Genomic DNA, 14,046 nt, shown 5'->3' with positions numbered 1-14,046 from the left:
TAGACCAGGTTCAATCCAACCTGGCCTTGAGCACTTCCAGGGATGGGGCATCCACAGCTTTTCTGGGCAACCTTTTCCAGTGTGTCATCAACCCAGTGGTAGAAAATGTCTTCCTTATATCCGATTTCAGTCTAGCCTCTTGCTGTTGAAAACTGTTGCCCTCATCCAGTCAGTACAGGACCTGGTAAAACCTCTCTCTCCCTCTTATAAAGCCCCTTTTATATATTGAAATGTTGCAATAAGGCCTCCATGGATCCTTCTCCTCCCCAGGCTCGGTTTTTTCTTCATACCCTTAGCCAAAACCCCTCTTGCCTTCCTGCCTCAGTTTCCCTTGTTGGTTCCATTGCCTGCCTGAGCTCTCACAGTGCTGATGAAAATACTGTTTAAATGCTCTGCCAGAGCTCAAGGTTTAAGGCTGGTGCCTGTGACTGTCCTTACCCCTCTCCTGCACTGCATTTAACACAAGCCTTTGAATATCTTAACTTGTTCTCCTACACCCACTAAGGACCTCTTGGTTGAAGGAGAACAGGCTGCCCTTGGCCTCAGGTGACACCTGATGGCAGGGACAGTGAATAGAACAACCTGGATTGTGCAAGGGGGAGTCACATTCCTCACAAAATGGCAAAAGTGAGCAGGACCCAGCAGCCTCCAGCACCCACACCTCTTCCACCTCAACATTTGCACGCTGTGCTGAGTTCCTGATGGAGAAGGTGTTGGTCCTGCATTCCCCCTGAGTGTTCATTTGAGATGCTGGGTGCAGACTCACACGAGGTTCTGCTCCAGCACTTGGCAGTGCCCCAGGCTCCCTGTGTAATCTTGAACCTGTGCTGCAAACCAGACTTCCATGGGTGTAAAAAATCACAGCCTGCTCCAGCATTTAGGAAGTGCTTTGCATCCCCTGAGATTTCCTAGTACTTTGGGCACTGCCCACTCTATTTTTTTTCCTTTAAAAAAGGAAAAAAGTATTTGTTGTTGATAGCAGTGATTAATTCAGCTTGAGCTGTGGGTCAAAAACATGAGCAAGCCAAGGGAAGCCTGAAAAATTAAACTGTAATCAACTTCTCAGACTGATAAATATGAATTTATCCCTCTTCCAAATGCTTGTGAGCTAAAGGTCTTGGTTTCTTTGAGGGAGGCAAGAGGTTAGTGTGTTTTATATTAAAGAAAAATGTTATCTAAGTAAGAAATGAAGTGGGTTTTCATTCCCCTGTTGCAGCCAATGTGTTTGTAGCTCTGCTCAGAGCAGTGTGGGGCAGCTGGCGTCCTTCTGCTGGCATTGGGCCATGGCACATCAGGCTTGTTGTTGATGTACAAGAAAAGGATGCAGCAGGGTCGTGGCTCATTTTTTTTCATTTTCTTCTCTCTCTGGAGCTTTAGACGAGTGTTCTGACATTTTCCAGCCACAAGCTGTTTTTCAAAACTTGTTTGTCTGTGAAATCTGTGCTGCTCAGCACAAGCAGGCAGCGTGTGCTCCGTCCCAGCTCAGTGCAATGTTCAGGGCTGTGCTGAAAGTGAAACCTGTGTTTTGAAAGGTTTCCTGCAGTGAGGCCGGAGCTGTGTGAGCTCTTCCCCTTCCACGTCCTGCCCTTTTGTAAGGAGAAACCTCGAAAGTTCCTTGCCCTGATTTTTTTTTTTTTTTTCTCTCCTTCTTTGGAGAAGGATTTTGTGGTGTTACAGTCAGTGAACCCAGTTTATTGCCAGAATCCAGAAGGGGTGAACCAGCCAGGCCTGCTTAGAGAGGCACGTGCAAATAAAAATTGGCATAAAAGAGCCTATATAGTTTCTTTCCCAGCACAGATAATCCAAGGTGGCAATCCCACCTGTATTTGCCTGTCCCTCCAGAATGATTTTAACCTTCAGTACTAGGTTGGTTATGGTCATCTCTTCTTCTTTTGAATTTTGAACAGGTTTAGAATTAATCTGGTATTTTTAAAACTTGAGACTGGTTCTGAAAATGAACCTGGAGACTGTCCAAACTTTGTGGGTCTGGAGAAATGGCTGTAGCCCCTGAGGTGATGTAAGTGCCTGTTTAGCACAGGCCTGTATCACTGCTGGAGTGCCCCACTTGGTGACTGTCCCAGCACTGGTTCTTCCCAGCCCTTCCAGAAACACAGAAAATGCCATGAGCAGAGATAATGAGGACTCATTCTGGGTGATCCAGCGTGTTTACCCCGAATCTGTTTTTAAGCTTTTCAACAGAATCGCCTCCAGCCTTGACTTCCTGAATTTTGGTGGGTGTTTGCAGAACTGGAGGAGCTGTCAGTTTAAAAACAAACCGGAGGGCGCCCGTCCAGCTCGTTTTCCTCGTTAGGAACAAAGCTATTTCACTGCAGCACTGCTTTCCCTCTGAGAGGATGGAAAGTGTGCCTTCACACGCTGGCAGCCCAGGCCCAGAGATAAGTCCTGTGCTCAGGAAGGGCTGTCACCCACCCAGCTGGGAGTTATCCCTGTGAGACGCCGGACCGAGCCCTCCCTGGGGTTACAGCTCGGAGGGAGGTGGCCAGCACTTCTCTCTGCATGGGAAGAGAGCTGTCTGAGGAGGCTGGTGGGCTCTGTGGGGGGAAAGATGCTGGTTAAGTGGGGTGACTAGACCTGGTCTGGGAAGTAAAGAGGGTTTTGATCTGTGTTGGAGACCATTGGAAAGTCCTGGAATGATCTAAGGGATTCTGGAGGGATGCTTGGCTCAGACTTGGTCTGAGAAGCCAGAGGAATGAAAAGGCTCCTTGTGGTCTTGATTGCACAAATAGAGGATGGGAGAAGTGGTTTTTACTGGTCCCTGCACAGCTGTGTGCTCAGTGTGCCTGTGATTCCACTGGCTCTTCTTTGGGCAAATTTTGTGGTTTCTCTTGAGGTGAGAAATGGGTCATTTCAGGGTGGGCATTTGCTGTGCATTGTGTATTGGGCCTGGTACACTTTGCATTTTGTAGGTCCTAACAAAATAGCAACCAGCACTTCAACCATCCTAGCACTGCTGGCTTTAAAATCCTAGACTGTCTCCATTTCCATTAGAGATTACTCTCTTTTACTTTTTTAATTCTTCACCCCAAATACTCCTGTGTTCTAGTAAACATCCTCTGAGGGTTTTTTTGGGTTTCCAACAGGAAAGTACTGGGGTGAAACCATGGAAAGCACTGAAGGTGGAGAGACATCAGACACTTAACATGTTGGCCTCTTTGATAATAGAACCTTGCTCCCAAGTGAGTTTAGGACTATTTTCCACCTTATGAATGCATTTTATTAAAACAGTTGTAGAGGCAAGTGTCTTCTTGTTTACAGAGGAACTTACAAGCACATTCCTCAGCAGTGTGGAGTGTCCCCTAAGGCTGTGAGTCCACCAGGCAGCTGGGCCTGAATAAACCAGATGCCTTACGGAGCTAGGAGAGTCTCCCTGAGAGCTCCTGTCAGCTTTGGGTCTATGAGTCAATCCAGGATGCAGTTTGGGACCTCACCATTCTCTTCTTTTTCTTTCAGCAGCGAAGTGTCAGGATCAAGTTTGAATATGAAGGAGAGAAAAGGTAGGTACCTAGTCCAGTCCCCTGTGAGTACAGGGACAAGTTCCCTTTTCCACCCAACACTGTCCTGCTGACTTCAGCCAGCTGCAGCTGAGCTCACAGCAGGATTCATTCCCCTAAAATCAGCTGCATTTTATATGCAAGAGCCCTGCCTCATCATCCCATTTGCCACAAGAAGCTCCTGGGATTTGCACGCAGGCAAAATGGTTCCAAGCTGGAAGTCATTAAATGCCTCTTTTACCAGGGACATTGGGTGCATGCCTGGATCCTTTTCTCCTGTTAATTCTTGAGCCCTGCTGAACCTCAGTAGAGCTGGAACTCTACAGAAATGTGTCCTTTGATTAGCAGTCCATGACACTTACTTAAGATAACCAGATTTTGGGCATGGGTCCCATAAAAATAGGGCTGGGAGTTAAAGCTTGTCCGCCCTTCCCTGCTTGACATTTTCATGGAATCACCTCTGCTTGGTGACTGTGACAGGGCAGGACACAGGCTGATGGTCCAAGGTGCATGTTAAAGCCAAAGAAAATTTAATTAGTGTTATTTTAGGGTTAGATGGTACCTGCTGTAAATACCTATAGAAGTGCTGGGTGTGATGGTACTGGAGAGTCACAGGATGCCAAACTGCACTGTCCCCACTCCCAGCCCTCCTCTCTATTCAGAGCCTCTTGATGAAAATAGAGATGATAAATCACTGACCATTGCCTGATCTGGGTTTTCTCCAGTGGAGGGCTGCTGGACTTTCTTTTTTTCCACCTGTACATCACATTAGAGGGAGGAGCAGAGGAGCTGCACAAAGATTTTTGGTAGATAATCTTGCAGAGTAGTCAAGTCCCCTCTTGGGCACAGCAGAGGAGAAACATTTCTGTGAGTGTAAAAGCAAGGAGCAGTCTTTATGCTTCGTGATGGAATATAAATCCTTTCTCCTGTACTGCCAGTCAAATCCCAAACTCCAGTATGTTTCTACTAAACTGAGGCTGGTGTTGTGTTTGCTTTTGTGTACAGGATTATCCAGTTTCCAAGGCCAGTCAAATTCAAGGAGGTGGTGCAGAAGGTCACGGATGCTTTTGGACAGACGATGGACTTGGTCTGTGTGAACAATGAGGTACTCTTCTCCTTACTGCTGAGGGACAGCTTTGGGGTGCCTGGTGCCAGCCTCAGAATTGAGCAGTGGTTTGTTCTGAAGGCCCTGATTTTGTTTTTTACTTGGATGTGAAAAAAAATAACCTTATTTTGTGGTTCCTGGCTAGTGAGTGCACAAGAGCTGTTGTCTGGACACAGCTCAGATGGATTCTCAGACTCCAAGCCAGGATTTTCCTTTGTCAAAATTATTTCGAGTAAGGCCTGTTACACAGGAACATTGTCTTTCCCCCAGAACAAAAGATCCCCCTCACTCAGGCAGGGATGTGAAGTCTCCCCACCTCAGGGGCAGTTGCAGGAGCGTGAAGTGCAGAGCAGGAGGGACAGTGCTGCTCACACAGTGTTCTTTTATCTAGCACTGACTTTGTCTGGCCCAAACCCCCAGCACGACGTGCACGTTCTTGTGGCTGGGTCCGCAGTGAAATGTGCATCACTGAACGTTTCTCCAGCAGCTCCTGTGGCCACATAAAAGCAGCCAAGAAACCCTTCCTCTGCAATCCTTGCATTTCAAGGCTAGAAGGTCTTTCTCCTCCATCATTCACCACACAGGCCTCTGTGTTTTTCCCACTTTCTCTTTGAGCCCAGCACTGTGTGTGAAAGGAGGGCTGCTAGCAGAAGGGGGAAATCCTTGGCATCTGTTTTGGTGTGCTCAGTGTTTTCTTGTGAGGCATCTGGAGCCACTGGACTCTTGGGGTGGGTTTGGCTTTGGGAAGGAGGAGAGGGCCAAATGGCAAAGAGGTGGGCTTTTAAACACAGATCCTTTTGGATCTGCCCTGACAGCTGCCTTGTTCAAGTATTATTGCCAATGACTTGCAGCCTTTGATCAAAGTATGAATGGAGAGGTCCTGAAGAGACCTTTCTTCTTTTTTTTCCCCCATTTATTATTTTCTCCCTTCTGTTTCAATAGAGATTTGCTCCACAAAGAAAGTTCCTATTCTTCTACAATAGGTACCTCATGATACCACAGTGTTTCCACTGGGTTTTGACTTTGAATGCAGTCAGGTTTCTAATCTTGGGCTTTCTTTGACAGCCCTCTGGGGAAAAGCCTGCCATTGAATTCTCCAGGAATGACTCATTTCATTCCAGGTTTCTTCCCACTGGAAGAGGAATTCTTTCCAACAACAGCAAACAGAAGCTTAAATAATGCATTTTATCCCATGTTAGAGACTCTCTGGTCATGTGCACAGCACATAGCAGGTCCATGAGTGGGCCTTTGGGTACTCCTGGTTTCTTAGGGCTGCGGATGACTTCCAGTGCTTTGTTTTCCTACACATAAAAGTTCCACCTCATGAGAACCCACAGCTTTGGGAAGATGTCTGAGAAGTAGTAACTCAGGGTTGTTGTGGAAACACTATAAACAGACAGGAGGCGTCTTTGGGGACATACCCTGTGTGTACACGTGGTGACACCCCAGCATCTGGCTCCTGGATCAGTGTTTTGGGTGTCATGACACCCAAAGTTCCAGAGGGAACATGACCACAGACTCATTGCAGTTAAATATTTCACCCTGTCTTTATGCTCCAGGGGAACTGGGCAGTAATTCTTTCCTGCCATCAGTCATCTCTCTTGCTGTGGCGCCTTGTAGACCAAATTTACACTGAGGTCAGCAGGCCCCTGCAAAATCTCACCGAGTGGCAGTCCCTGGCCTGGTGAAGGAGGTGTCCTGAGGCCAGGATCAGCGAGATGAGCATGCCAGCTGGGTGGAGCAGGGGCACGCATGAATCACATCCTGGTGGGACCACGGAATCAGCAGGCTGAGGCTGGTGTAGATAAGAGCAGGGCCTGGCCATGGGTGTCCCCCATGGGGCATGTCTGTGTTAGTTCTTGGCTGGGCTCATCTTTCTGAGGAGTGGGACAGCAAAGCCTGGCCTGGCCAGGGGCAGCACAGACGCCACTTGTGATGTGACCTTGGGCAGAAGGTCACTGAACCTCGATGTGCCACCACTTCTCTTCTGACCTCCCATTGTCTCCTCCAAGGCTGCCCCTCAGCATCATTCTGGAGGTCAGGGAGAGTTAAAGCCTGGAGAAATGGTAGAGGCACCATTATGGGGGGGAGGGAGGAGATAAAAGCATATTCAACAAACATTTGTCGAGAATTGTTGATGCCAGTTGGTCCTGCAGTGGGCAGGAAGATGAACTAATTGACCTCTCAGATTTTTCCCCAACCCTGTTTCCTACAATTCTTTGGCTTTCTGCGGTGTCTTACAGAGTGAGGTCTGACAGTGCTGCTGTAGTTGGTGAAACCTCAGCCTTTGCCCTCACTTTCTCAGCCTGCAGTGGAGAGACCATCAAATCCCCTACTAAAACATCAGGCTCCAGGGGAGGGTAATATTTAAAAGCAAGAAAAAAATCTAAGAAGCTCTATTTGTGCAACTTCTGTGTAGGTAAACTTTGCTGTTAATTACAGCTACTCAGTCTTTAGCTCAAATAAACCCAGTTTCTGGAAATCCATGCTGGCAGTTACTTCCATGGCTCTGCATGGGTCTGTTTTGAGTTTCATGCCTAGCATGATAGATAGATAGATAGATACCTGTTCCTGATATCCGTATGTGCCACAGTCTGGAAGCCAAATGGAGCAGAATTTTCTTGCCAGATGTGGGTAATAGGTAAAGCCAAGCTAAATACTGGCTCCAATCCCTTTACAAGAGGGCAATTTCTCCCTGATGTTTTTGGCTCCTCTGAAGGAGGCACGCAAACATGTTCATGTTGTGATGTTGGAGAGAGATGGAGTGACCTACAGAACATTCTGTTCAGAGCAGCAGCTGGGGGATTGCTCTAAGCACTTGTGAGGAGCTCAGTGAAGGGATGGGTGAGCAGAAGGGCTGAGCTTAGAGTGCAGAGTCAAATTCTGTTTGGTGGTGAAACGAGGGAAAGCAGCTCTCCACCATTCTGCATCTGGATGAGTGTAGAGGAGGAGCCTTGTCTGCTTGAGACAGAGCCTTTGTGAACTTGAAGAGGATTAAGTGCCCCAAGGGAATCTCTCCACATCTACTGCTTAAGGGAGCAGGCTGAGCACTGCATTTAGGAGACATAATCAGTACCAGCTTTGTCTGATGTGTGGGGAATACAGGTTGTTCATTCAAATACAAATGAAGGCTGAAAGGAAATCACAGGATCACAGAATGGGTCAGGTTGGAAGGCACCACAGTGGGTCATCTGGTCCAATCTCCCTTCTTAAATAAGGTCAAGAAGAGAGACGTGCACACGGCACAGGATTGTGTCCAGATGGCTCTGAATATCCCCAGTAAGGGACACTCCACACCCTCTCAGGGCAATCTGTTCAGGGCTTGGTCACTGCACAGGGAAGAAGTTCTGCCTCCAGTGCAGGGGAAACTTCCTGGGATCAGTTCTTGTCTGTTCCTCCTGTCCCATTGCTGGCCCCTAAGGAGCAGAGCCTGGTCCCTGCTCTGAGCCTTCCCCACAGACACGCACAGACAGGGATGGGGTCCCCTCTCAGCATCTCCTCTTGAGCCTGAGCAGCCCCTGCTCCTTCAACCTTTCCTCATAAGAGACATGCTCCAATCCCTTAATCTCCCTTGTAGCCTCAGCTGTCCCTGCTCCAGGAGCTCCCTGTCTCTCTCGAGTCCACAGCTGGGCACAGCGCTCCAGATGTGCCTCACAGGGCTGGGCAGAGGGGCAGGATCCCTGCCCTGACCTGCTGGAAATGCTCTTCCCAGTGCACCCCAGGATATCACTGGCCTTCTGGGCCATAAGGCCAAGAGCACACAGTCTGAGGTGTATTTGCCTACAGGCCAACAGCCAAACCCTTGGCAACACCCTGGGATCAAAAAGGTTGTCCCAGTGGGCTTGTGAGGGTCACCTTGTGTGGCAGCTGCTCTGAGGTGGGTTTGTTGTGGCTGGTGGCAGCAGCCCAAATCACCTGGAGGCCTGAGCCACTTTTCAGGAGTTCTGGGAAGCTGTGGCTCCCAGTGAGAGCCTGCTGGGAGCTGTGGCTGCTCGCTGCCTTGGGTCAGTGGAGTTCCAGTGTACTTTGGCACAGGCATGAGAATAACATGTGCTGTGTTGGCCGGATCCAGTGCCCGAGGCAACCTGCAGAGGCTGAGGCCTGTTTGGTATGAGATTAGGCAGAATATCCCGAAATGAGGGGCAAGAAGTTGTGCTTTTAATCTTAGCCCAGGGCAGCAGAAGGCCACAGAGCTCCTCTGAAGTGCAGCTGTGTCGGGTGTTGGAGGCTTTGCAGTCTGTCTGCAGGACATGGTACACCACACAGCAAGGTTGGGAGGGTCAAATTCCCCGTGGAGGTATGAGGGAAATAGTCTGCCACTTCCCAGGAAAACATCAGGACTTTTTGCTGCCTGACAGACACGGCACTGTGTAGTTCTCTGTTCTCACAAAGAGCAGAAGCTGAATTTGTTCTGCTGGGAGTGAAAGAAGTGATTCTTGGAAGGAGAGCAATGCACTCCTTGCACATCAAAAGGGAAGACAGTTATTTGTGGGACGTTCCCTGGTTTCACCTGGTGGCCAGACACCAGGGAGCTGTGTCAGTGTGCAGAACACAAACTGCAGCAGTGGGGAAGGGCACAAAGCATCTGCCAGAGTAAATCCTTGGGTGCAGCTCGCTGGTGTGTATTGGAGCACCAGCGTGACCATCAGCCCAGGAAGAACGTGTGGGGTTGTTTTGGGGCTGGGTAGCAGCAGATCCCACCTGCAGAATCAGAGCAGCCCCAGAGTAGCAGGCAGCAAGCCCAAGGTTTCATCCCAGCCCTCTCCTTTTCCCACTAGCTGCATCTCTGCTGTGACCTTTAAGATTTCTCCTCGCAGATGTTGTTTGTTGTGATTTTTTTGCGTCTGTTCCTTGGTAAATGAGGTCTTGGAAGAAAATGTTAGAGCTCAGCAAGCTGGAGGGCACGGGGGCTCCGTTTTCCATCTCCTCTTGGGCTCCTCCCTCATCCCCCGATTCCCAGGCTGCTCCCTGTAAGGATCTGGCTCCTTCTGTTTACCCAAAAGTGTGACATTGCCATCCTTTGGTGTTTGTTTAATCCCTTCCAGCTCCTGATCCCATTGAAATCCCAGGAAGATTTGGACAAAGCGATGGAACAGTTGGAGCTGAGCCCTTCCCTGAAGAGCCTGCGGATCCTTGTGAGCGCTCCAAAGAAAGCGAACGTGAGCCCTTCACCTTCTCTGCTCTTTTGTGTCTGGAGTGAGATGCCTTGTTATTGTGTTGAGGAGTGGAAAAGAGTCTCCTGACGGTGCAGAGCAGAGGGCAAGCTGGTTATGAGGAGGGTGAGCCCTGCTCTGGCTCAGCTGCTCAGAAATCTTCCTGTGATAGTAGCCCAGAGGCTGAGCTCAGCATGCCCTGGCTCCTCCTGCATCCTGTGAAGGGTTAAATACCAGACTGACCCTCAAACAAGGTTAAACCCTGAGAGAACTCCTTATGCTTTCTTTCTAGAGATGCTGCCACCATTCCTTTTCACCTCTCCTCTGTATTCAGGGTGATGCCCTGGCCCTTGCCATGCTGGGTGGCAGCGTGGGGACTGTTCCCTGCACGTGCTGCAGCAGTGCTAAAGGCTGGGAAGAGCAAACTGAAGAATCCTTCAGTCTCATGCAGAACTGTCTACATTTTTTCCATCTTTATTTATTTATTAGTTTTTCCTGAGCTCAGTGGTTTTGCAGTTAAGCCTGTTAGCTTGACCTCGCTTGCACAGAGTGTCTTGCCAAAGCACATGTCGTGCTGCCCCAAGCACAGGCTGTAAGCAAGGGATTTGTAGATGTTGCAACTCTGTTTCTTCTTTTTATTTCCTAGAAGTACTGGAGAGACTGGGAGTCTTGAAACTCACAGTGCTCATCCCCATTCTCAGCCCTTGGAGCTTCTCCTCTCTTTTTGAGAGGCTTGGGAAGTGCAGGGAGTAGAGCCCCAGGGAAACTGAGCCATCAGCTGGGGTTTCCTAAACCCTGGGTGGCAATGGGGGAATTTGTGGGAGCTCAGCAGTGCTGCAAGCTGAGAGCAGAGGAGCCAGGTAGATTCCTGCCTGCCTTTGGGAGCAGGTCTATCTCTTCCTGTGGCCATGCTCCTGCGTGTGAGAACACGCTGTTCCGAGGTCATATATAAGATTATCATAAAGTCACAACTCGCTGTAGCGTGTGGTCTTAGTAAAACCTGGCCACTGCCAAGTTACCAGCTGGATATGTATTTCTTTGCTCTTCCCTTACCTGTCTTCCCTGACCTTCCACTCTCTCTCTTCCTCTGCCATGTTACAGAGGAACCTCTGCAGTGCCTGGGCTGCCACTGGAGTCTAGGGAGCACAGAGGAGAGGTGCTGATTTTGGGATTGCAAGTGTTTTCAGTCCATGATCAGTCTCTGTACCTATCTGAAGATAATGGAGTGCAGGAATAGTCTTTTATGTCAAATATCTGTATTTACCATTATCTGTGGGAGCTTAATCTTATTAGACTGTTTTATTAGCAGATGTGACTTGTGTTTGAATGGTTTTTGGATCACTCTAGATTACGTGCATGTCTTCTTTCTTTCCTTTTTTTTTTTTTTTTTTTTTTTAATAGTTCTTGGGTAATAGGGTCACAGGGAGCCAAATACAGGGTTTCACATGGTGTGTCCACAGGGCTCTGGCCAATTCTGATCATTCCCTTTGTCTGATCACCAGCTCCTGCAGCCAAACAACAGCAAGCAGCATGAGATGAGGATCTCCAGATCCATGGGTGATATCATGGGATCCCTGTACAAAGACTCCGAGAGGACACGCAAGTATTCGACAGGTCAGTGAAACACACTGGGGTGTTCTGTGCTATTTCAACCTGGCCACTGCCTTCTTCCTCTTTTTTTTTGTCACAACCCTGTGGGTGTTACAGTGTGGATAGCCACCCTGATGTCCCCCACAGTAGCTCAGTGCAGCTGCTGCTCGTCCTCAGCCTGAGGAAGAGACTCTGCAGGCTGGGCGAGATTGTGCTGAGCAGAGTCACTTTGAGCATGCAGGTGAAGAGAACAGGGGACCTGGGGTGTAATTTGGGGGTGGGAAATGCAGTGATAAAAAATTTGCAGTGAATTTGATTCCCCTGAACTTTATCGAAGTGAAGAGTGATAATCTATAGGAATCCAAGGCTGTTTGGGACCTCTGGTTCTTCCTTTAACTGTGTGCTGTTGTTCTCAGTGTCTGTCCCCCTTTCTCAGCTGGCAGGATAATGTAGCTGAGTGGACTCGGGCTCCTTAGCTCCTGGGCTGGGACCAGCTTCACCACATGAAGACCAAATATGTATCTGTGTGCCACCAGTGTGTTCTTGTGGGTGAAATGACATCTCTGGTAGCTGTTTCTGGGGTTTCTCAGGGGCAGGTGTGCAGTGTTTTGCAGCGATGACATTCCAGAGGGAGGGGAGCATCCCTTTCCTTCAGAGGTGCTGGAAGTAGGTACCTGCAAGCCCTGAAACCAGGCTGGCAAACACCTCATCTCCTCTTGCAGCCCTGCATGGACTGGAGTTTGTTTGTAGCCTGGTGTTGTTTCCTCTTTGGTTTTCTGGGCTTGAGTTTGTGCTTTCTGTGCTTCCTAAAATACTCTGAGCTTTTTGAAATCCTGTTGATCAGCTGTCTGTAGGAGCTTTTGTGTGAAGAACTGTGTAGGATTTTGTAGAGAGCAGGGTGCCTTGTGCAGAGCTGGTGAAGCAGTACATGGGACTGTATAGCAGGAGTAAAATTATATTCCAGCCTGCAGGCAGGGTGAATGATTATTTTACACAGTGTGACACCCACAGCTGATGTGGGTGCAGGTTATAGGGTAACTTCTAGAGATCTTTATCATTTTCATGCAAGTACTTGCCAGCTGTAGAACTGACAGCCTTGAATAAAGTAGGCTTCTCCTTCAGAAATACACATGGAGAAATCTAAAGGTCCTCTGTACTTACATGGCAGTAAACACTTCCAAACTCTTCTCTGTGCAACAAAAGAGTGTTTTTCTCCAAGGACTCACTCCTTCTGCTTCATAGCCTGTGCTGATAACCTCTCCTGTGGTTGGCTGCATCTCAGACAAGATGTATAGAAAATGTTCTTCTAGGGTAGGTCCAGCATACCCTTTGTGCAGCCATGCCCAGCTCCTACTGATGCCAGGGGTGGGTGGCACATGAGCAAGGGCTCTCTTTGAGCCTGGCGTTTGGATGTACCAGGGTTGTCTTTTTCTGTTTGTTTTTCTTCCTAGCTCACATGGTTTTTGAGAGTTTGGCAGAGTCACTAGATGACCCTGAATGAAATGCACATGTAAAGCACAGAGTCTCAGCAGAAACTGTGCTTGAGCAAAGCTTCTCTGCTGCCCTTGTCTTTGGTATGTGTTAGGCTGCTAATGAGCAAAGAGCTGTGGCACTGGGAGCTGTCACTGATGTGTGAGCCTGGGTGTGATGGGCAGGATTGATTCCATGTGTAGCTGTGCTAGTGGGAAGATGGGTTCTTGTGAAGTTAAGACTTTCCTACCAACTTTTATGCCATGCTTTGGCCTCTCCTTCCTCTTCTGAAGCTGCTGGTTCCTGACCAGCTCTGCACCACTGACTGTGAGGTGTTGCTGCCTTAAGAACGCCCCAAGGCAAGTCAGAGGGTGAGATATCAGCTGTGCAAGGGTGAGAGCCTGAGGCACAAATGGATTTTGAGGGGATGCTTGAGGAGCAGAGTGGAGGAATGGAGCTGCTGATTTATGCATGTTAATTATGCTATATTTCTCTAATGTGCTGCTTGAGTCAAGGTAACAGAGGAGGAGCACTGGGCAGCACTGGCTGTGGGGTGCAGAGTGTGCTAATGTTGGGATTTTCAGGAGCTAATGTGCCAAACTCTGAGTCCTTTTACACTTTTGGCACTTTCACATGGTCAGGTGGCAGAAGTAACCAGCCCAAGCATCAGTCATACCTGTTTCTTTTCCCATGTAAACCATCAGTCTTGTGAGGAGGCTTCAACAAGCCCCTCAGAGTGACAACAGAAGGTCACTCCTCTCTTTGGGTTATCTGTAGGAAGCTACTGCAGCTCTTCTTAGCGGGTGCTCACAATCCAGCAGATGCATTTAACTCTCCTGAGTCAGAGCTGGGTGATCCAGCAGCTGGGCAGAAAGGTGAAAGGGAGAGCAGCGTTTCAAATGGAGCATTAAAGCCAGTGTCAGGAAATACAGACAGACATGATGCTGTGTTTTGTTTTCCCAAAGTGGGGGTTTCACTGAACTTGGTGCATAGTCAAAAGGCATCCTAAGAGGCTGGGAATTCTGTAGGAGAAACTCTTTTCCCTTGTATTCACAAGGCATTTCACAGTATTTGCCTTCTGCTGTCATCAGAGTGGTTGCTCTCAAAAGAGGATCTTAGCTCAGTTCAGCTTTTTCTCTTGAAACCACATTTAAAAGGAGATTGAACGTGTCTTTATAATAAAAGGTAGTTCAGGGTCATGTTCTCCGTGTTTCTG

The 14,046-nt window shown here is 48.6% G+C and overlaps 1 protein-coding gene across 2 annotated transcripts in view; it reads left to right on the top strand.

Annotated features, from left to right (window-relative positions):
- Positions 1–14,046, top strand: part of LOC131575601 (mitogen-activated protein kinase kinase kinase 3-like) — a 75,943-nt gene that overhangs the window by 39,908 nt on the left and 21,989 nt on the right. The window contains exons 4-7 of one of the 2 annotated variants that reach the window (XM_058831243.1): positions 3,475–3,515; positions 4,518–4,617; positions 9,663–9,776; positions 11,273–11,384. In XM_058831243.1, coding sequence (XP_058687226.1) covers positions 3,475–3,515; positions 4,518–4,617; positions 9,663–9,776; positions 11,273–11,384 — 367 coding nt within the window. Of the gene's footprint in view, positions 1–3,471; positions 3,516–4,517; positions 4,618–9,662; positions 9,777–11,272; positions 11,385–14,046 lie in introns of both variants that reach the window. The other variant, XM_058831242.1, reaches the window with a different exon arrangement.

This window comes from Poecile atricapillus, chromosome 2 (assembly GCF_030490865.1).
Source record: "Poecile atricapillus isolate bPoeAtr1 chromosome 2, bPoeAtr1.hap1, whole genome shotgun sequence".
Lineage (NCBI taxonomy): Eukaryota > Metazoa > Chordata > Aves > Passeriformes > Paridae > Poecile > Poecile atricapillus.
The sequence above is the reverse complement of the archived record's forward strand: the minus strand, read 5'-3'. Positions and strand labels throughout refer to the sequence as shown.